The sequence below is a fragment of the Fusarium verticillioides genome, chromosome 1 (assembly GCF_000149555.1).
Source record: "Fusarium verticillioides 7600 chromosome 1, whole genome shotgun sequence".
Taxonomy (NCBI): Eukaryota; Fungi; Ascomycota; class Sordariomycetes; order Hypocreales; family Nectriaceae; genus Fusarium; species Fusarium verticillioides.
Window position 1 is genome coordinate 6,025,688 of NC_031675.1, and position 21,498 is coordinate 6,047,185.

At 49.7% G+C, this 21,498-nt stretch overlaps 10 protein-coding genes across 18 annotated transcripts; 4 read left to right on the plus strand and 6 right to left on the minus strand.

Annotated features, from left to right (window-relative positions):
• Window positions 1–102: 102 nt before the first annotated feature.
• FVEG_00078 (hypothetical protein) lies at window positions 103–1,512 on the minus strand (the record flags this gene model as incomplete). Its single annotated transcript, XM_018886513.1, has 5 exons — window positions 103–595; window positions 642–1,036; window positions 1,088–1,195; window positions 1,245–1,264; window positions 1,320–1,512. The coding sequence occupies 5 exons, from the start codon at window positions 1,510–1,512 to the stop codon at window positions 103–105; spliced, it is 1,209 nt and encodes a 402-aa protein (XP_018742079.1).
• A 1,181-nt stretch (window positions 1,513–2,693) lies between these two features.
• FVEG_00076 (hypothetical protein) lies at window positions 2,694–5,328 on the minus strand. Its single transcript, XM_018886511.1, has 2 exons — window positions 5,231–5,328; window positions 2,694–5,167 (listed from the first exon to the last, which is right to left on the minus strand). The coding sequence occupies exon 2, from the start codon at window positions 5,138–5,140 to the stop codon at window positions 4,688–4,690; it is 453 nt and encodes a 150-aa protein (XP_018742077.1). The 5' UTR covers window positions 5,141–5,167; window positions 5,231–5,328; the 3' UTR covers window positions 2,694–4,687.
• Window positions 2,838–4,789, plus strand: FVEG_00077 (hypothetical protein). The gene has a single exon (XM_018886512.1). It carries the CDS (start codon window positions 3,151–3,153, stop codon window positions 4,651–4,653), a length of 1,503 nt encoding a protein of 500 aa, XP_018742078.1. The 5' UTR covers window positions 2,838–3,150; the 3' UTR covers window positions 4,654–4,789.
• A 141-nt stretch (window positions 5,329–5,469) lies between the features above and the next one.
• Window positions 5,470–7,426, minus strand: FVEG_00075 (hypothetical protein). Of its 9 annotated transcripts, XM_018886510.1 has the most exons (5): window positions 7,105–7,426; window positions 6,930–7,045; window positions 6,770–6,878; window positions 6,465–6,718; window positions 5,470–6,411 (listed from the first exon to the last, which is right to left on the minus strand). In XM_018886510.1, the coding sequence occupies exons 4-5, from the start codon at window positions 6,512–6,514 to the stop codon at window positions 5,940–5,942; spliced, it is 522 nt and encodes a 173-aa protein (XP_018742076.1). In that variant the 5' UTR covers window positions 6,515–6,718; window positions 6,770–6,878; window positions 6,930–7,045; window positions 7,105–7,426; the 3' UTR covers window positions 5,470–5,939. The 9 variants fall into 9 exon arrangements, with proteins under 9 accessions (XP_018742076.1, XP_018742071.1, XP_018742075.1 ...); XM_018886505.1 differs by having other exon boundaries at window positions 5,470–6,718; XM_018886509.1 differs by having other exon boundaries at window positions 6,465–6,878.
• A 517-nt stretch (window positions 7,427–7,943) lies between these two features.
• Window positions 7,944–13,862, plus strand: FVEG_00074 (hypothetical protein). Its single transcript, XM_018886501.1, has 3 exons — window positions 7,944–8,607; window positions 8,681–8,955; window positions 9,022–13,862. The coding sequence occupies exons 1-3, from the start codon at window positions 8,584–8,586 to the stop codon at window positions 9,149–9,151; spliced, it is 429 nt and encodes a 142-aa protein (XP_018742065.1). The 5' UTR covers window positions 7,944–8,583; the 3' UTR covers window positions 9,152–13,862.
• FVEG_00073 (hypothetical protein) lies at window positions 9,200–12,106 on the minus strand (the record flags this gene model as incomplete). Its single annotated transcript, XM_018886500.1, has 6 exons — window positions 9,200–10,126; window positions 10,177–10,527; window positions 10,578–10,947; window positions 11,001–11,158; window positions 11,213–11,587; window positions 11,643–12,106. 6 exons carry the CDS (start codon window positions 12,104–12,106, stop codon window positions 9,295–9,297), a joined length of 2,550 nt encoding a protein of 849 aa, XP_018742067.1. The 3' UTR covers window positions 9,200–9,294.
• On the minus strand, window positions 12,958–13,547 carry FVEG_00072 (hypothetical protein; the record flags this gene model as incomplete). The annotated part of the gene is made up of 3 exons (XM_018886499.1): window positions 12,958–13,048; window positions 13,099–13,319; window positions 13,374–13,547. 3 exons carry the CDS (start codon window positions 13,545–13,547, stop codon window positions 12,958–12,960), a joined length of 486 nt encoding a protein of 161 aa, XP_018742066.1.
• A 526-nt stretch (window positions 13,863–14,388) lies between the features above and the next one.
• FVEG_00071 (hypothetical protein) lies at window positions 14,389–15,075 on the plus strand (the record flags this gene model as incomplete). The annotated part of the gene is made up of 1 exon (XM_018886498.1): window positions 14,389–15,075. One exon carries the CDS (start codon window positions 14,389–14,391, stop codon window positions 15,022–15,024), a length of 636 nt encoding a protein of 211 aa, XP_018742064.1. The 3' UTR covers window positions 15,025–15,075.
• A 12-nt stretch (window positions 15,076–15,087) lies between these two features.
• On the minus strand, window positions 15,088–16,809 carry FVEG_14580 (hypothetical protein; the record flags this gene model as incomplete). The annotated part of the gene is made up of 1 exon (XM_018903514.1): window positions 15,088–16,809. The coding sequence occupies one exon, from the start codon at window positions 16,807–16,809 to the stop codon at window positions 15,088–15,090; it is 1,722 nt and encodes a 573-aa protein (XP_018742063.1).
• Window positions 16,810–17,358: 549 nt separating this feature from the next.
• On the plus strand, window positions 17,359–21,429 carry FVEG_00069 (serine/threonine protein kinase; the record flags this gene model as incomplete). The annotated part of the gene is made up of 4 exons (XM_018886497.1): window positions 17,359–18,797; window positions 18,854–18,890; window positions 18,944–19,886; window positions 19,982–21,429. 4 exons carry the CDS (start codon window positions 17,359–17,361, stop codon window positions 21,427–21,429), a joined length of 3,867 nt encoding a protein of 1,288 aa, XP_018742062.1.
• Window positions 21,430–21,498: the final 69 nt, after the last annotated feature.

A 21,498-nucleotide genomic window follows, 5' to 3' on the forward strand; every position in this document is an offset into this window, starting at 1 on the left:
AACTCTTACATTAACTGTAGCCTTTTACAGAGTAACAATGCCACCAAACCGACCCTTTTTCTATAGTTCATGCAACATCGGCCAACTGGCAACACTCATGCGCTATACGCCCCAGGGCTTTTGAGACGCCGGAAACGCAGCATGGCCTTCCGAGTCGCTTGTCGAGCGATTATCCTGCGTGATCTTGATCTGTGTTGTCCGAGTAATACCCTGTCCATTATTGGCATTATCCCGCAGATACTCCGTCGACTCAGATCCCTTCAGCGTTCCAAGTGGCACACCATCCTCATCTAGCTTGTAGTAAGACTTGGGACCCGTAGATGAAAGCTGTGAACCCTTTGTCCCACTTTTGCCATATCGGTCTGCAGTATTGGGGTTCGTAGGGGCGGTGCTCATGCCGAATGCACGCTTGATGTTGCGGATAACGCCGGTTTCTTTGAGAATCTTGGGGATACACGGCACGCAGACGATGAAGAAGCCACAGGTCATTTCGGCGGTGGCCCAGAAAACGAGAGGGGCGAGGGCGTATAGAGCGTCGGCGGCTTTGCCGTACTTGACTGTGACAGCTAATCGGAAGGCGGCAGATACACAGGCTCTGCAGCTTGTTAGTTGTTGTATAGTGAGCTCAAATGTGCACTTACAGTAGACCCAACCCGAAGATAACAGACACACCCAACCTCTTCTTCCAAGACATCTTCAACTTCCAGATAACCTGCTGGGGTAGCAAAAAGATGGCAATATCGCAGCACAGGTGGATCGTAGCAGACGCGACCTGAAGCTTATGCAAGTCCCAGCATTTGGCGTCTGGGATTCGAAAGTCCCAGATGGCCTCGTGAGGGGTGCACTGCATGTTCAGAGCAACGACGATAGCGGTGTTGGACGTGGCCTGGACAAAGCCAATGGCCATGCAACCCCACCAGAAGATGCTCTTTGTTCGTGTGCCTTTCGGCACGAAGAGGCGACACCATTCAACGAGGATGGCGATTTTGAGAAATGGAAGGACGAAGGAGTAGCAGACTCCAAAGATGAGAACCCACTGATATATGTTAGCCTTTGCGATAGTGAAGTCTGGGCAAGGGATACTCACGTAGTTCGTGGGAATTACATCCTTGAGACGGACATTCCATTGATGCACGAAATATCCAGGCGTGTCCACCATCTTGAACGTCGCATAGGCAGCACCCCAGTAGTTGCCCTTATTTTGTTAGAGATCATCTAAAGCACAGTCAAAGGGTCAAACATACATATGCCAAGGTCGTGAGAACTTCAAATTTGTTAGCGATTACGATTACTCGGGAAGGATCAGAAGCACTACTCACTCTCTTCAGTCTGAAACTTCTTCAGCAGATAAACACGCCCATAGGCTCTCAGAAGGAAGCATATCGTGGTAACAATCGCACAGATAATCAGAACAGTGTATGCCAGACCATTCTGATTAGGGGGGTCGTTCAGATTCGACACCTCGCCCTTTGGAGGCGCAAGGGCCGGTCCATCTAGATCAATGGTAGCCATGATGGAAGCACAGGACAATAACAAGGTCTTTTGATCTTCAGGCACAGGAGTTTAGGAGCGAGCTGACTTTTAACGATCCTACGGAAAGACTTTGATTACCCATGTTAAGGAGAGTTTGGTACCAAACGTGGCGAGCCTCAACCCTGGTATTTCGAGTCCGGGAGTCGAAACAGTAATTACTTTCGGGGATACTATAGCAGGTAACTACCTATTTACAAGGCCATTTCGTACTGAGAGATCTTGTTGGTGCAAGCCGTAATTGAGTTCTTGGATTAAAACATCCCTTTGCGTTAATCTTCTCCTGGCGATCATATCCAAGACTAGCTACCAGTTCCCGAAATCCTGGCTCACTGGAAAATGGTGACGTTGGCTGCAGTGGATTAGACGTCCACAGGGGCTAGTGACGGCAGCTTGTGATAATTTTCTCACAAGTTTCCTCGGGACGTTGGAGCCGCGTGAGGAAAGCCTGGTTGTTACCCTGTCTAGGCTGAGGAGGAACTCCATATGGTGGAACCTCGGCTACAAGCTCATGCCACTTCTTGGTCAAACGAGCAATTAAGTTTATGATCTGTTCCTGGCTAGGCTTGGCCCGAGCCTTGGGAGATTTGACTACTGTTGTCACTGGCGTCATTTGCAGGAAACTGACAATCGCCAGAGAAAATCACTGACAGCACAAAGAAAGGAAAATACTAGAGAAGTTTGAGAACCGCAAGTAGATAAAACATGGAAAACGACAGCCGACCGAAGGATTCAGGGTCCCCACCCACCAAGACAAAAGAGCGCAAACAGGGGTGAACCAACAACATGTGATCAGTCACTGCAATTTGCATCCTTCAGCAAGTCCCTTCGAACCGGTTCCAGTAGAGTAGATCATTAACAAATATAAACGCATGCATATGCTGACTACCGGTTTACCGGAAATGTTACACCCGTCTGCAGGCCAAGACAGCTACACCCAAATATCGTGACCCCCATCATCTCATCCCACTTACTGCCCCGCTGTCATAAAACTGTTAACAAGATAGACTTTGTTGCTAGTTAATAATATTCAAGCTAAGACTCTTAACGTCTGATCTCTCGCATAGCAGACGGCGCGGACTTTTTATTAGCTCCCGTCAACGTTCCCGCTCCAGATTTTAAAGTTCCTTCACCCCTCGTTCCCTGTTGATGTTGCATGAACTTGGCCGACTTGGCACTGTTGGCAACATCTTCATCAGAAATCTGCAGATGATCGGCGCTTCGCATGCTTGGATAATTGTCGGAGAACCAGGTCCCTGGTATCCGTAACGCTGCGTTGGTTCAAGGACAGTTAATGCCTTGGCTGCATTAAAAGAATCAGGCCACTTTCTTACGTACAGCCGTTGGGTGTTCCCAAGACTATTGTTTCAACTTTTTCGTCGATTCTGTAGCCAGCAACTTGGTCCCGTTCCTTCGTATTGACAACCCCTCACTGTTGACCCTGGTAGCTTCTTAGAACGAGCAGCTAAGAAGAACAAAGGGGCTACCAAACCATCCTGCCAAGAACCCACTCTCGGCTACCAGGCTCATAAATCCAGCTCAATCTCACACCCATACTCCTCCCTATCACGCAAACTTTCACACACACATCTCACCATATCCACAAGCCCCACGCCCGCCATGCCCAAGCAAGAGGTCTACCATCTTCACCCACTAGGCTGGGAAAACGACCCCGAAGAGGAACGCTTCAAGGTCACCACGCTCGACTACCTCACAGTCTGCAGCTACAACAACTACGCTCTGTTCTTCAAGCTAGAGGACTCGGAGAAAGAAAGAGCCGCTGAGATCCTCAAGGCTGGGCTGGAGAGGACGCTGGCGCAGGCGAGACACTACTGTGGGGCCATTGAGAAGGATCCTGGCGGTGGTCACTCATTTACCAAGAAGAGGGATAGTACTGTGCGGTTCTTTGTGCAGTGGCTTGATGCACCTGAGGATACGGACAAGTATCCTTCTTTTGAGGATCTTGAGAAGACGAATTTTAGCGCGGTGACGCTGGGGGATCTTGAGCAATGGAGTGTACCGCCCATGACATATGGCGAGAAGCCTGAAGCACATCCTGACAACAGTCCCGTCGTGTCAGCCTTCAAGGCCAACTTCATCAGGGGTGGATTGGTGTTCAACATTCATCATCACCACTACACCAACGATGTAATGGGCTGGGCAGGCTTCGTTCATCAGCTAGCTGAGAACTGCTACGCTGATGTGAACGGCACCAAACATCCAACCTGGGATCCTCTGAACCTCGACGTCTCGCGCCTCATCAAGCAAGAGCCCCCAGAAGATCAAAAGATCGATGGTCCAGCCCCCCCAGAGCGCCATCCAGCCCACCAAGTCGGCGTGTCTCTACTCTTCCACCTCCCCAAGAGCAAAGCCGCCGAGCTCAAAGCCAAAGCCACTCCCACCGACGGAACCTGGATCTCGACATACGATGCCTTCTCAGCCTTTATCTGGCGTAACCTCACACGTATCCGAGCGCCCGTCTTCAACCCCGATCCGAACTCGACTTTATACTGGTGTGAAGCTATCGATATGAGACGTCGGATGCACAGTCCAAAGGTGCCGCCGCGTATTCAGCATAATGTAATGTTCGCTGTTACGTCTCCTACTGCACCTGTTACACAGCCTACTGTTGCACAGATAATGTCGGAGTGGTCGTTGTCAGAGTTGGCGTCGTATATCCGCCGCTTGACCAACAGCGTTACGCAGGAGAACCTTGACAAGACGCTTGAGATGGTGGCTACCATTCGCGACAAGACATCTTTGAACACACGAGTCGATGCTCAGCCTCCTCTGTCGATTCTTCAGACGGACCATCGCGATGCAAACATCACTTCAGCTGACTTTGGCTTCGCCAAGCCAGCTACATACCGTCACCTGCTCGATCGGATCACAGAGGGTGTCATCATCGTTTACCCACCTCGTGATCCGTCACCTGAGTCAGATGAGGGGTGTGAGTTTGCTATCTTTTACGAGAAGAGGCTTGCTCAAGATTTGATCAATGATCGTGAATGGAGCGAGTACTTTGAGTATAGAGGGGTTGATGCTGAGGATGCTTCTGAAGCCAAAAAGGCAAATGGCACAAACGGAGTAAACGGCGCAAATGGAGCCACTAGCTCTTCTTAGATGTAGATACATGTAGTCGCCTTGAATGAACTGATCAAACGCTCAATAGCTTCCAGTAAAGCCTTTCCATCCTCAAACTCTCCATGAACCAGTCATCGCCAACCTTCTTCCACGTCTCGTGATAATGCCCACCGCCCGTTCCATGAACACCACCTTCATGTTCTTTAGTCCCAGCATGATACGTAACAGCCCAAATAGCCTTGATCTCATCAGGCGCAATCTGCTCCATCTCAGCTGGTCCGACGATATGAATCGTCTGCATCGTCTTGAACTCATTCTCGAAGAACGCCACCCAATCTTTTGTAGATGACCATGAGTACTCGATATCTCCCTTTGTGATCACACTGCCATCTGGGTTATGGAAGAGGAATGTAGCGTTGGGTAGCATGATGCTGTCGAAGCGGTTCCATTGATTGGAGTCGGCAAAGCGACAGTATTGCGCCTTCTTGCGCTGGATAATCGCTGCGGCTTCGGGAGAGACCGCCATTTCGACGAATTAATGTGTTGCTGTAGACTGCTTACAAGGTGTGAGTAGGAGGAGTTGGTCGTGTGCGATCTTGATTGAGTTTATACCTACCGAGTGGGAATTCCAGTACAAGGCTGTAACAAATAAGGTTCAAGTTTAGAAAGTCTTGGCTGTCATCTTGAGACGCACCTTATAGTGGCATAATTACATAAGGACAAGGTTAGTGACGTTACATGGATATTCAACCGGACAAGAGCAACGTTGGTATCTTGCAGAATAACGGGGAAAGGCACATAAATACAAGACTATGATGACTTGACTAATTTGCTTTACAGACTATTGAAGTTATACTATGGACACAGATTCGCATGCATTTAAGTACTAGATTTACTGCCTGTGACACATAATTGGTAAACAGGAGGGAAATAATTTCAAAGATAAAATGTATTCCTCTAATCAAAAAGAGTTATTCATGAAGCTCAAACTTTAGCTAGCTGTCGTGTAGTCGTGTACTGAATGATCAAGTACATAGTTCTAGTCGATGCGAGTTTAAGATTTTTCCCTTGGTACTTGCGCTTCAATCGAAGCCCCCAATTGGCAATGTCAGCGTCAAGATTCGAGATCTCGCGACTATCCCAGCCATCAGTACGGCCGACACCATCCCCAAAACTTCTTTCATCATCTTTGCCATAGAGCAAGTCGACAGACAGTATAGCGGCGACTTCTGGACTGCATCGTGAGATGAGCGTGACAGATTGAACCTTAACGACCAAGCCAACGGACCAGTAGGGTAGTACTACACCAATGTTGCCCATAGAAACTAGGAGATCGCCGGCCTGCCCAGCCTGAGCTTGAGATTGAACCAGTGCCCAAGCATTTGCGAAATCACCGGCCAGATCAATAAGAGCAAATAACCCGTCACCTTCGCTAACACCATCGGCAGCGGCCATGAGGCGCTTAACAGCGTCCTCAGCTGAGGCTCGGAGCTCGGCGCCTCCTGGCGCGATGTGTACTTGAGGTGCAAGATTACATCGCTGATGGACTCATATGAGAATTGACGGACATGTTGCGACAACTCCAGTTTCCATGTGCTAATGGTACCCGCATTTTCGAAGGGCAGGTATCGCTCACTATTGAAGTTGAGCTCAAAAACGCCACTACCAGCACTGCGTTGACTGAGAGCAATTAAACTGACGGATATGCGGTCGGTGCGGAGGCGATCATTGCTGTCGCGGCGTATGTAGCCCCCATTTGATACCAGTAGGCTCACACGATAGCTGTGCTCTAGAAGTCTAAGTGTGCAATTAAGACTTGTGTACGGGCCTGTGACGCAGGGAATACTGACGGCGACGGATTTGAAACGTCGAAAGTAGTGCCCAGGAAAGTCGAGATCATAAAGAGACTCTGGGATAGAGAAGACGGCGACGCCAGTTATTCTCAAGTTCATGAGTGCAAGGGGACTAATTTGGCGTAGAGAAACATTCTTCTGGATCTGAAAGTCGAATGGACAGCACTCCATATAAGCAGTCTCCACGCGGCGCAAGTCTAGAAGTAGAGTCTTTGCCCCTAAAAGACCGTCATGGCCGTTGTTCCAGTAACCTTTGCTGGTTAGATATAGCTGCTGAAGACATAGATAAGACGTAAACTCACGATACAATTGTCTTACTATTTAAATTATGAACATCCCCGCCCTGAGTGATCCGCTGGGCACTTTCCTCAGACCAATGTGGATTTCCCGTACTAGTCGGCTGGCCATTTCCTGCATTTGTATTGATTAATTTTCGGCATCCTGTTGACTTGGTGTACGTACCAGTGGCAACCAGCCACTGCTGATTTGCCTCGCTCTTGACCAGAACTGTGCTTTTCTCCGATACAGAAAAGACAGACCAAATTTGGTTCATGTTGGTTTCATGATGGTTAGGCCCACTAATGGTAAGATTTCAGTCTCAAGCTCAAAGTGTCATCGTACTATATATAGCGCCTACTATGAGATCACGGGCCCTATACTACTAGCGAGGTCGATAATATCGCCCGTCTTCTGAACTCGGAAGTTGAAGGCCGCAATAAATTGGGGTTCCGGTTCCGCATTACCTTCTTCCGGCATTTTGTTGACTGGCAAGAACTCGTGTCGGCGAAAGTCGAATTGTGTACCTGGCAACTTCTTTCATTGCATGGTTGGATAGCTCACTATCAACCCAAATATATGCACAGTTGGATGATTGCGGATTATTGATCACATTTTCCCCCGCTTCCGATTATTGGCACTACTGCAAAGCTCTGGAATTGGACTATTGGCTTGTGAATTTTCTCTGGCCTGTTCAAGGCACGCCCTGTCTCATATGCAATGTGATTCACAGACCCGATTTAAGTGATACCTAGAAAGACCCCTTCCCCCCAGTCTGCATGATGCGTCATGTTTTCGGTGGTATGTGGCAAGTCTTAGTAGCGACAGGGATGGTGCGATTCTGCTACTGGATAAAACTAGCGAGCCAAGACGAGGCGCTGCTGCACAATATCACATATTGAGAAATCCCTCAGGTGATAGTTCGACTGAAATGTGGCTGAATAGAGGCTGGCTGAGTTTCGTACTGCTACGGCTGAACCTTTTTCTTAGTGCCAAAACACATAACATTTGAAATCACTGGCTGGTCATCGTGATATCTGGTAGATCTTATCATGTATGCCGCCAGATGCAGCCAAAAGACCCACCTTTCAAAAAGCATGTCAAGAATAAGCCCTCAAGCATGCATTAATGTGATCACAACTACAGTGTTAGTTCAAGCTTGCAAAGCCATCGCGCTTGTTTGTCTCAAAGTCAACATTCGATTCGGCCTGCACTTTGGAACATTCTTCGTTGTGGCCTGACGTGGTTGTCTGAGGGAATTTCGTAGTTATTGCGACCATGCAGAAGTAAAAAAGCCACGACAGTCCAGAGGTCTGTCGTGAATCGTCATCTGAGAGAGGAAAAGCACACTAGACCATTTTCTACTCCTCGTTTAAATCAAGTGTTTTCTAGTAAGTACCATGGACCAACTCTGGTGCAAACGGCCCAGGCGCGCTATGCAGTAAGTTTTCAGCCAGCCACGATGAGGTCGCCAAGACGTTAGTCACAATACGAAAGCTAGAAGTGATTTGGTCACAAGACACTCAACACAGGCTCCCTCGCAGCCATAGACTTTATACTTGCTCTCGCCATTGTTGGCCAAGTTTGATCAGCTCTTTCTTTTCCAAATTGAAAATCTTGGGCTTCCCTTTTCTTTTTTTTTTTTTTTTTTTTTTTTTGAGTCAGTTCCGTCACTTGCCTTCACCTCTCACCCGATTCTTTTGCCAAGTCAACTTTCCCTTCTGTTACACAAAATGCCTGAAGACGGTAGAAGCGGTGGAGAACAGTGGATTCAGAAAAGAAAGGTCAATATTCGCAGCCAGGTTGGAGGCATGTTTGTTGATCTGAAGGGCGGAGGTGGATGCTACCCTCCTGTTATCTCATTGTGAGACCGTACCCATTCTCTCTTCAGTCTCTCCCACTTGCGTTCTAATATTGTCATTCTTGGTGACGATAAGACCTGGGAGACCAATCCAAATCAGCATTGGATTATATTCTCTACCGATTTGCCGGGCGATTCTCGTGTTATGATCAAGAGTCCAGTGACCGGCGGCTACCTGTCTGCCAATGGTATGTATCTTGCAAAGGGCCGACCTGATAGTAGTAACACGGGATTAAACCTAGGCCATAAGCGACACGTTGATTGCGAAACGGGCGACATTTGGGACGAGAAGTTTCAATGGTATATGGAAGGAGCGGATATCAACAACATGACTGAAGATCAAGTTGTCAGGTGAGTTATATCCCATTCTAAAAGAGTCGCACGACTTAAAGTATTGACACATACTTTCATTGATAGTTTTCGCTCTTGTAAATATCCCCATCTCTACCTTGACCTTTTTGGGGGTAAAGGAGAGAGTGGACAACCCTTTATCACGTTCGAGGCAAACTACCATGATAACCAGAAATTTCGGCTCTGGTTCCGATAAAGATATTATTTGCATAGTATGTCAAAGGGGCTGACTTGCGTCCTGAGTAGCTGTAATGCAAATACCAGGCATGATCCCGGGGTTGTCCTCTAATAGTACAATAAATATGTAGTCTGCCCTATGAACTAAATTTTTATGCCTCGCTACCTCGTTTTCTCTCCCGTCAGTGTCTCGAATCCCTCTATCACAGCTGCCCTGTCCTTCTGGCGTTCCGCCTCATCACTATTCTCAACAACATCCCTCCCCTCAACCTTCCTCGCCTCCATGATACTCCTCCCCGTCTTCCTCTTCACCAGCGCCCTCGCACTCATATACGCCCCCTGGCTCGGCAACGCAAACAACCCAATAGCCCCAGAACCAACCTTTGTCCCCAAATTCAACAGTCCAATACCAACACCCTTCGCCGCACCCGCAGCGCCCTCTTTCTTCGCCCCCCGCATAGGCTCTAACACTATACCGCCTATTCCCTCAACCATACCATGTGCAAAGTTCTTTCCAGCTGCTATACCGCCTGATTTCCAATCTGTCACGGCGCCGGGGTCGTAGGCTTTGCCGCCGTAGAGTTTGGGGGCGTTGCGCATTCCTTCTGTTACGGCGTAGGGGAGGTCGAGAAGCATGCCTTTGGAGTAGTGCTTGAAGAAACCGCCTACGCCTGAAGCTGAGCCCTTGACGGCTGCGAGGGCACCGTGTTGGGGATCTTTATCTTTGGTTGCTGTTGGTGCTGGGGGGAGGTCCAGGCCTGCTGGTCTGCCGAAGACATCATCCTCCGAGGGGCGTTTTGATTGTTCACCTGATCGATCTTGACTTGCTGATCTACTGCCGCTTGGGGTCACTGGTCGTAGAGCTTGGATGGGCTTGACGACGATGTCAGAGGCTGATGTTACCATGCCAACTCCCGTCGTGGCGAGCGTCGCAAGTGTCGCAGTCAACGGATCCCAGCGTCGGTTCTCAATATGAACTGGTTGTGATTGGTAACTGCAAAACGGTCAGCAAATTCTTCCCATGTTTGTCGCAGTGCAACATACGCCTTGAGGTTATTCCACGACACCTTCTCACTCTCGACTAATATCTCAGCAGCTACCTTGGACAGTTTTATCTTCTTGCCCTTCCTGTCGTAAAGCCATGTTGCAGAACGATTGGGTAAGAGGTCACATCGCATTTTGTTGAGAGGTAGGTTCGCATGGAAGGATGCCACGGCTCGCCTTACACCAGCTTCGGATGACATCTTATCGGCGATTTGTCGTGCAGCTGTTGAAGCTTCAGGTGTTAAGCAGAACAGAATAGCTTCAGCGAGGTTGCTGCTATTCAAAGCTTTGAAGGGAATGGGAGCTGGACCTGCACCACCAGCGTGGACCATATTTCCCCAAAACGGTTGACTATCCACCATGTCAGCACAAGCAGCGAAGCTGTAAAGACGACGACTTACTCTCCGAAGAAGGGAACAATGGTAGTTGGCTTCGCGTTAAGAAGTCCGCAAGCCGTGGTGCCGGCTCCTCCGTGATGAATCACTGCAGTAACATGCTGGAATAGCCACTCGTGCGGACAGTCTCCCAGAAAGAAGACTTGATCGCCACCAGCTGAATCACCTCCAAGTTTACTCCATCCTCGAGAAACAATCGCTCGCGTCCCTGTAGCACGAACAGCATCTAGAATTGTCGCTGTCAACTTTTCGGGGTCGTCGATTACAATACTGCCAAAGCCGATGTATATCGGTGGCGTACCACTGGCCAAGAACTGCTGCAAAGCTGGTTCGGGTTGATATTTTGGGGTGTCGCGGAAGAAGAAACCGCAGACATCTGTCCCACCAATTGTCAGCGAACGGTAAGTAACGGCATGGATCGAGGCATACCAATATTCTCAGGCCAGTCGGCTGGCTTGGGGACCAAAGCAGGAGACCAGCAGTATGTGACTGGAACGCCCAAAGTCTCCGTCAAACAAGGTCCTTCACTGAAAGGAATTGGTTCCAGATCAATTGTGTCTCTCCACGCATTAATGATATCGCCGAGTCTGTTTGCGATCAGCACACCGCCGTCCACCTTTAGGCAATCCATCCTCACTTACCCTTGCCAAGTCATCCACTCAACCAATGAATACGACACATAATTCGCAGCTGTCGCCGACATATCACTCCCATTGGCTTTGAGATTCGCAAGTGGATGACAGAATTCTCTCGTGCTCGTCCACGGCATCGTGAACATCAGATGTAACGGGATACCAAGTGCTTGTGCACAATGAATATGCGCAAAGCTAGGAGGATTCGCGATGATTGCATCTGCGACGAAGGGTCGTCCTGTAAGTTCATCAGGCCCAATACAAGAGCTCCAGCACTTATGCAACATTTCATCCACCATTTTGCGTTTTCGCTGGATTTCGCCTCCACGTAGCGTCTTCATGCTAGGGAAGAGCCCAGGGTTTTTGACCATGTAGGCCATCAGCCTTTACAAAGCCGTTAGCTCAACTGATATCGACAATTAAGTCTGGAGGCACTTACTCAGCGGGATCACCGCCGATGGAAAAGAACTCAAGACCAGAATCTCTCACAAATTTATCGAATTGACCGTGTGACGCGAGTCGCACTCGGTGGCCATGGCGCTGTAATTCTGTACCCAGCGCGACGAATGGCTGAACATCGCCTCGACTGCCAACAACTTGAATGACGATGTTGAGACGGATGCTCTTTTCGCTTGTCTCGGTGTATGCAGGCGGTTGATCCTGTCCATAGGAAACAGGAGGTTTTCCTGAGGGAACTAGTTTCGACAGGCGCCGAGCTATTCTTGAACTAAGATCGATGTCAATTCGTCCATCTTCACGGCTGGTTGTCGTGGCTTCTAATTCTGCCAGCGCTTCGTAGGGCGGAAGTTCGTCTGGTAGTGGGGCGCTGTGCTCGCCATTTGCTGGGAGCTCGAAATATCTCGTCTGTCGGTTGGACTGGTTGTCATCTGGAGCCGGGGACATGATTGCTCAAATGAATTAAGGATGAAGATTGGAAGTAATTAAGAATATTCTCAGCTGCCTGGCAGCGAGACGCCATGTTATAAGAAACCCGACCGCGAAACGACGCTATCACCAAATACGCGTATTACGGGAAACACTCGTACACAAAAACCCGACTCATGGATGGCTCCAGCGCGGCTCAGAGCAATCAACAACAATGTTTCTCGGATAAAATGACAACTTTGGGAAAAGCTAATATACGAGAAATGTTCAAATAAAATATCCGTACTCAATCGGAAGTGAATCCCGTCGACCAGTGTCGAGTTGCGTGAGCCCAAGCTGCCAAAGTCTTATGAGGCAGTGAGAACGGCGGGATTGAAATATGGAGATAATGAATACGCGTAAAGAATGTCGTGCCCTTGACTCGGTTCCCGCCTCACGCTAGCCTTTATCAGTCATAGCCTCTTTTGTAGGGCTTGCGACACGGCTCACGTCTTACACCATTTTTCAGCTTAGTTTAGGGTAGTCCAGACTACACTTGCATCTCTGGACCAAGTCTAAGGTAGACCAAATATCACGAGGCTATCATCAAGGGTGGTTGACTTCATCGAATGCCAGCGACACAAAGTAGATGTACGTCTTGGAGGTTTGACGTGAGAAAGATGTCAGGTTACAGCCGTATCTGTGATCAAGGCACATGATAAAACAGCGGGGTTTGCTGGGATCATATTTCAGAGCTTCGTTTCTCATTCATTGTTTATCGTGTATCTCAAATTCTCATTCATCTTAAAATGTTCTTTTTCCCGACACCCATGTTACAGGCCAAACATGGTCAAGAACGGATTTCGAGCCATCCACACGGACCAGGCTCCTTACTTCTCACCATGTCCACGCCGAACACCATTGCTCTTGAAGTACTTACGATCCTTCCAAGCAATAACGGCCGCCCAAAAGTTAACCAACCTTCGGAGTGTCAGCCAGTTCCTTGATAAGGATGAGATAAATTAACTTACGTAACAACCAGCGCCACCAGTCCAACCAAGATGCCAATCGCACAGTTGGCACCGATGCAGATTCGAGTAGCCATGTTGAACGCCAAGCCCATCACGACTGCCCAGAAGACGATGTCCATGGTGTTCAGAATCGCGTTTGCCTTGAGGCTTCCGAACCTTTTGAACTTGTCGACCTTTTGTGTGAGGTATTCGTAGGCTAGGAACGCGTACGTTTTGAGACTCTGCGAAAATGTAAGTACTCTTCAAAATTGTAGGATAATGAGATGATAGCCTACCATTGTTATGGCCATGATGTCTGATCTGGTCATCGGGATACCTGATGGTTTCGTCGCAACCTTGGCGATACCGAGGATGAAGGCGATGGTGGTGGTTACGACTTGGAGAATGAAGACTTTGTTCTTCCAGCTGTGGTCAAAGAAGCGGCTGTCGAAGAAGTCTCTGATGCCCATGTTTTCAGTTGTTTGATTTAGAAGTAGAGATTGAATGGTAGAGTGCACGTGGCGAAAGGCGGGAGCAAGATGTCGAAAAAAAAAAGATTAAAACGACAAGATTGAAAAGAAATGTGTCAGTGAAATCTGGGATATGAACAGAGGCGTTTGGTTAAGATCTTTCTGGATCTGATGTTGATATATATAGGTTGATTGTTGTTTTGATATGGGTCAAGCTCTATACGCGTATACGATCTTGGCGTTTCGGGGTGAGCCGTACGCGGAGAATTGCAGATCAGATCGCAGATAAGCTCAGCCACCAGGCTTACATGGAGTGGCGTCTCTGATTCATTTACGAAAAACATTCTCCCCAAGAGATATATACGCATGAATTAGATTGGGGAGAATCGATCACCACTGCTTGGCGGCGGCGGCCACTTGACCCCAGTGCTCGCCATTGGTGGCTGTAAGCAGTTGACGTCCCCTGTAACTCAGCGCCCTCTTTTACCTATTTGCAGCAGAATGAAATCTGTAGCTATAATCGGTAGGAATCAAATATTTATAGTTTTGTGTTGGTGATGAAAATCAAGTCACAGGCTGTGAAACAGAGATCTGCAAGCTTGGCAAAGAAGAGAGCTCTTGATTGGTCATGTAACCGCTGACAAGATTGATTGCCTGATGCCTGCGGAGAGTTCATCCTGGTGTTTGCGGATAAAGTCAGCTACGCCGCGCAGAATCTTACATGTGTGTGCCAGAGTAAATTCCTATTTCTTCGAGTCGACTCAATTCAGTATTGACTTCTTACCCTTCGGTTGACAATCATCAAGCCTCAGCCTTTCATCTCCAGGCTATTATCCTCAGAATGACTCCCATGGCCTTGAGATTGATTGCACTGCTGGTCCTCGCGACTCAGTCTCTATCACATACATTCAACTACCAGACAGTCAACATCTTTCACCATATACCCTCTGACGTCGACCAATGTATCCGACCATGTCTCTTCCGCCCCGACAACGCAAACGCAGACGTTGGCAGCGCTCTAAACTGCGGCGTACCATACCGACGGGAATGCTACTGCGCGACCGATAGTGATGACATGAAAGCAGTGAGCAAGCACATCGACAGCTGCGCACAGGCGAGTTGCTCAAATGGGCAAGAGTCGCAGGATGCCGAGACCATGAGGCATTACTATGCTTCTTACTGTATGGTGCATAGCTACTCAGAGATGGAGGAATGGTATACAGGTACCGTGGCGACAGACACAGCTACCCCAAGAGATATGTGGGGTTGGCCTGGGACAGGAACAAGAACGAGGAATATTTTTTTCCCTGACACGACGCGTCCATCTTGGGCGAGACCGAGAACGTCAGATGTTATCCCTAGCGCGACAGATCCAGCTCCATCCGATGACGAGGATAATGATGGCGTATGTTTGGCGAGCTTCAAGCTACTGTATGTGGGGATGCCAGTACTCGTAGCTCTTTCTCAGTGGATTTAAGGTTAATATTAAGCTTGCCTCGTTGCCTCTCCCCGTCCTCTCGAACCAACGGGTAGATCTTATTTAAACGTCAATTAAATAAGCAGCCATGTTTTCAAGTGCAGAATAGAAGTCAGCCAAGTTCGGCTTTTCATCTCCTGCTGGAATGCACAGAGCAAGCATCCTCGCAAACCCAACCCCGAGTCGAAAGCCTGCATATCCATCAGTTATGTATCGATCATGCATCCACTCTGAGAGCGATGCAACGTCAGCCAATGTCACGCCACTGCCATCGCTGATATCGACGCGCTTCTTAACGATCTTTCGGAGGGGTGCCCATTCTGCGATCTCTATCAGAACGCAGCCCAGAGAATATGCATCCATGTAGCGCTCGAAGCTGTCCGAAGGCTCTCCGAGAGCTTTGGGATGCCGATAAATGTCCCGTGAGAGATCTTCGGATGGCTGCTCGCTGATCTCGGTCGGCGAGCCTTGTCGTGCGAATGAGAAACCGCAGAGATATGGTCTACTTGGGCGGTTAATTGACGGGCTAGAGGCCGGAGAGACGAGGAGAATGTTTTCAGATCGCATGTCCTTATGCAGCCAGCCTGCTGTGTGGAAGCTCAGAAGCGTCTGGCACACCTGCGCAGCTAAACGAAGTCTCATGCCGACATCTGGCAGTGGTCCGCTGGATTTCGATAATACGCTAAGCAGGGAAGGAGGCTTGTCGGTTCCAGGAGGGAATCTGAAGACCAACCGGAACCCCCCCTGCTCTTCAGTGTATCCCAGGCAAGGGAATGTCTGAAAGGATGGCGTGGGAGGCTGCGAGAGTAGGAGCACGAGGGCTTCAACACGTGGTTTAAGCTTCGATTTCATTCTCGGCTGCACACGCTTCTCTTCTATCAGCACGGTGTCTCCCTTGTACAGGGCAGATCCAATGGTTGATGTCATCATATGAATGCCAGACAGCTGGGAAGGGTCAAGAACCGATGGGAGTCCTGCTGGTAGTACAAGGCTGGTCCCATCATCGGAGTGCGGTTGTTGCTGGGCATCACCACTATGTGATAAGAGCAGAATATGCTGTGCTTTCAGGCCAGCCGAGGCAGCGAGGCCGTTTCTAACACCAGCATCTGCGAATGAGTCGTGAAGGGATTTCTGGAGATACTGAAGGCCCTTAATATCCCGACTCGTTTGGATCGCGAGTTGCAGCGTCTGGTTGACGGCGCGAGACGTCTGGATTCGGTGAGGAATGTCCAAGAGAGACCAAAGCCCATCGACAAGCCCGGTAACATCCTGCACCAGCTCCGCGTACTTCTTCTTATCGACAGCGGCCCAGTAAAGGCGCCGTGGGAACCGATTCGCGGTGCCAAGTGTAGATGCGCGCTTGAGGATGCCCTGGCGAATCTCGGGTGACACAATATTTGAAAGGATCGACGAAGCCGGGTTATCCGAGAGTATCGCTGGTTCGGGAGGGACCAAGTCATCAGATTTATCAGGCGGAAACACGAGTTCCAACTTGTAGCGCTTTTTCAAAGCATCCGTTGAGGAGAGAAGCTGTTCTAGCTGGAGCAAAATGAGAGCGGCAGGAGGCGTGTGTATCCCCAGTGATCCATCGTCTCTGGGAGGATTGAGGCCGATTGCCCTAGCCCATTCAATGAGTCGATGCTCTTGAAGGACGAGTTTTGTTCGTTCGATGGCTGCATCCTTTCCGATGTTTCGAGCGTCAGATATCAAGGCGAAGCCCTTAACGCAGCTGGCAAAGAGGTCGAACGAGAGCGACACCACAGCAAGAGCTGTTCCGGGGTCCATAACGGATGCGAAATAGAGGGCTATCTCCTTTAAATTGTTGCTAAAAAGTCTGCGTCTTGGTTGATGGCCTATGGGGGTTTGTATCGGATAGGCGTGTGATGGCGGATGGTGCCTAACCAGCCCGGCAAGATCCTAGCCTACCAGTTGTATGAGGCTAATGCAAGTGCAATTATCCGATATTTACATTCCCGAGCACTGTTGTACTGGCGCCTCGGACCTTTTAGGCTCCTGTCAACAGTCAATGATCATATATCCCTTCGCTAAAATATAGTCAAATCCTTTGACCACACAGTGACTTATTTTAGCCCACTCCTCCACTTTTTGGTCCACTCCACTTGGTGTCTTTTGCAATAGTCCTCTAGTCATCCTAACACTATTGTCAATGGCATAACAGGCTGAGGCAGGCTGCAGTACCTCAGCCGCAAATCAGTAATTACATAACATAACAAATAACTATTTACTTACCAGCAACACAGGACCCTTGAAAGAAGCTAAGGCAGCGGATCCACTCCTTTCAAGCCCCCCCGCCTGGTCAAAACCTGGATCAACATGCCGCCTTCATGCTTTGATCTGAGCAGCTTGAACATCTATCATCCAATTACTGATCCCCAAAACGAAATGGATTCCTCTTCAGGAAGAAATCTGACGTCTTTTAGGGGGGAAACCTCCGATCCTACGACCTTTAAACCGTATGACCCGGAAACCCTAGACGATGCGCGCTTCATCCCGAACGCCTTGGACTTTGCCTATCGAGCCTTCTTGGCTGACAATGCCGTGACATTATCGGTACCTCCGGCATTTTCGAATGCACAAGCCGTGGACAGCGCCTCATACGCCGGCCGGGGCGCTAGCTTCACCGTTTATCGACGTCGCATCCCGCCCCAGAAGCTCCTAACGTCGGTTACAAACATGGATGGCCTCTTGATCGAAATCAAAGACAAACGCAAGCTGCCGGAGGTAGTAGCATACAAAGTGGCCGTCATCGAGTTTTCGGATAAAGGTGAAGCCACTCAAACGTCCCGGCACGCCATAGACGCTGCAATCATGGAACTCTATCTCTCGACGCACCGCCCAATCCTGCAACACCCCAATCTCGTAGACTTTCTTGGATTGGCATGGGGAGCAAACCCATTCAACTCGTCGCAGAAACTGCCGGTTCTTATGGTGGAGTTTGCGGAACACGGGAGCCTCTCGCAGCTGCAACAGAGGGAGTATCTCGGCATAGAGACTCGCCGTAAGCTCTGCCTTGATGTCTGCAAAGGCCTGCATATGCTTCATTCATGCGGCATAGTCCACGGCGACATCAAGGCACCGAATGTCTTGATATTCCCAGATACAGAGCACAAGTACAGAGCCAAAGTGAATGACTTCGGCTACTCTCAGGTGATAAATACTGAAAGGAGCAGCCTCTTGCTAGGAGGAACCCGGCCGTGGAAGGCCCCAGAGGCGAAAACAGCAGTCACAGTATCAGACGCAAAGTATACCGACATATACTCACTGTCACTCTTTATCTGGTGTACATTTGCGCATGGTCAAAACATCTTCAAACTCCTCGTGGACCCCTCCAAACAAGGCGAAGAATTCTTCGCGGAAGCGGAGAAACTGAAGGTTAGCCAAGAGCTAGCTGCCCAGACAGATATTTCTGCATGGTACATGAAAGCCATTATGGCCACTACTTATGGCGACACCGGCCAGTTCCTCCAGCGCTTCCAGTCTCTCCAGCAGCAATTGCAGCAGAACAACACACAGGCCAACCACCCAGCAGTCGGCATTGACGACATTGAAAAGATTCTGTGTGCAATTCCACCCGCGCTTTTTCAAGCGATGGAGCCACTGAAGCAACAGCTGATCGCAACTGTTGAAAGTTTGGGCTCATACGAAGCGATGAAAAGAGCTGTGACAATAGGATTATCGAATGAGCCACACCAGAGGGACCTAGAACAAATCATGGTCGCCCTGGGCCACAGTGGTTCGTTTACTCAAGATAGGTACTCAAACTTCTAACAGGCGATACATGATAGGGATAGGGAACTAACCGAACCAGTGCGGAGCAGAATCAAGTGTTGAAATCGAACCTGAATGTAGGTAATAAGAGGCTTGCCCGTCGAGTACATTGAAAACTCATCTCACATAGCAACATTTCTTTACGTGGCGCCACTGGACGAAGATGGACCCTTCCGTTCAGAGGTACCTGACAACAACATACATCCAAAGAGGCGAGGGGGAGGTTAAGAAAGGTATGATAAACCCACCGGAGGCGTTCCTTCTCACGGCTCTCTACATCAACGGATACGGTGTAGACAAGGACACATCGCAAGCATTGCGATGGCTCTTTAACGCATGGGGAGTGAAACATCCACTGGCGTCAGCATACGGATACAGAATCGCGCAGGCCATCGGGCACACACCTGATAACCTAGAAAGCGTAATCGAAACCCTTGAACTAATGGCGCTGCGTGGTTCAAGAACTGCCCTCCAAGATTTAGCCATGCTCTCCAAGAGTACCTACGAGAAGACGAAGAAAACAATCCGTGACGTCCTCGCAGGCACGGGCGCCAATTTCTTCTTCAAGACAGAAATGCTCCATGGATTCGCTCACAATATGTGGATCAGAACCTTTGAAAACATACCGATTTTGCTTGAGAACTTTTCTCAGCTCGATTCCATCGCCGACTACACAGCCAACAAGAGAGGTGACCGGATTCTTCATGTGGCTGCAAGTTGCGGTCAAACGGAAGCCATCGGAGCTCTACTGAATCACTTTCCGTCGCTGGAAGTTAATCAGCTCAACGGTCAAGGCGAGACGCCGCTTCTTTGTGCTTGCCGCGCTGGGCAGTATGATACGGTACTGTGGCTCGCTTCCAATGGAGCAACAGCGTCGGTGGCACGGAATGGAGAGTCTCCGCTTCACTGGCTGATATCCTTTAATGATGAGGAGATCGAAAGCGTTGGCCCAGCACTGATCCAAGCCGGTGCGGATGTGAATGCCAAGACGAGCACATTCATCGCTTACCAAGCGGGGTTCCCGGCATCGCTAGATATTGATCGGCTCCCGGAGGGTCATCCAATCGGATGGGGTAAGTGTCTTCTATTCTCTATCCATTCTCACGCTTTTCGTAGACTACATGACTCGGATCTTTAGTGTATCAGAGGGGGCTGATGTGTGAACTAGCGACTCAGTGTGACCGTCCCAAAATTGTCAAGTTCTTGCTATCCCACACAGCCGATCCGAGGATGTGCAATACATCGTGGCCTCAAGCAAGAAGTGCATTGGAGATTGCAGCATCGCAGCTTCGTTCAGAATGTCTGGAGTTGATGATCCATGCCATCGAGCAATTCAACCTCGAACAAGGGGCAGAGAAACGGGGCGGCTTCTTTGTGACAGGTCTCCTTCAGCAGGCCGTTTACGGCAGCAGCCTATTTGATATGATCCTATACCATGGGCCGAGATACCAACAGGCGATGGAATCAACTTTCCAGTGCCTGTTGCCAAGGACCAGCAGACTTGTCTCCCCTCAAGGCTACGGCGGCTTCAACCAAACCCTTCTATATTTGGCTATCTCGCTAGCCCGAGATGAATTGGTTGAATATCTCCTCAAGCACGGCGCCGACGTCATCAAAACTGGGGAAAACTACGATGAAGAAGTGCTTCAATCCCAAGACGTCGGTGCGTTCAAAACCGCTGATATTAACCGCGCATGTGGCGTTGACCTGCGAACGCCGCTGCTAGAGGCCGTTCGATGGAATCGCCCCACAATGGTCAATCTCCTCCTTGAACATGGAGCCCATGCCACGGGAGCTTCCAAGAATCCTTTCAGTGGACAAGACTCAACATGGACCGCTCTCCATGTCCTTGCGTATGCAGGACAAAACGATACGCGACTAGTCCAACCCCTTCTTGACCATGGCGCGCCCCTCGACGGCTTCCCGGACGAACCAGGCAGAACCGAATCCCCACTGCTCGTCGCGGTGCAGAACGACCAGTTCCAACTCGCTGAATGCTTTGTATCGCATGGTGCCGATATCAACTTCACCAGCATGAGCAGCGGCCATCTGAGCTTCACAAACCCCACGACTATCTTGGGCCATGTCATCGCCTCCAACGCGCGAAATTCAATTGCACGTCTCCGCTACCTCCTTGACAGTGGGGACTGCTTAGACTTCATCGTCGAGCGAACCCGGCAGTGGACGGCGCTCCACCGCGCCGCAGCCGCTCACATCGATGCCGAGTTCCGCGGGACGGATGCAACCGAGGCGGCTGAGCTGGACTGGACTGACATCGACTGGAGTGCAAACCGCGAGATCGTGAATGAGCTACTGTTGCGGTTTAGTGATCCGGCACAGCTTGATGCTGTCGAGAAAAGCATGGGGCTAACGGCGATGCACCTGGCAGTTCTCGCGGGTAATGATGCCGCAGTGAAATTGCTTCTTGACAAGGGTGCCCGCGGAGACATGCCGAGTGCAGGCGGCCAGGGACCGACAGCCGCTGACATGGCACTTGGAATACAGATGGAGAGGTTGTCTGTGAGTGAAGAAGGTGCTCGGCCTGGCGAAGAGGAGGTAGCGGCTCGTAAGAGGTGTAGTGATCTTCTAAATCCGCTAGCCCAGCCTTTAGCATGAGCGAGCCAGCGTCACTTTAGGTATTAGTCTGCGGATTAGTAGAAAGGACTTGTCTTTACTATGTGCTCA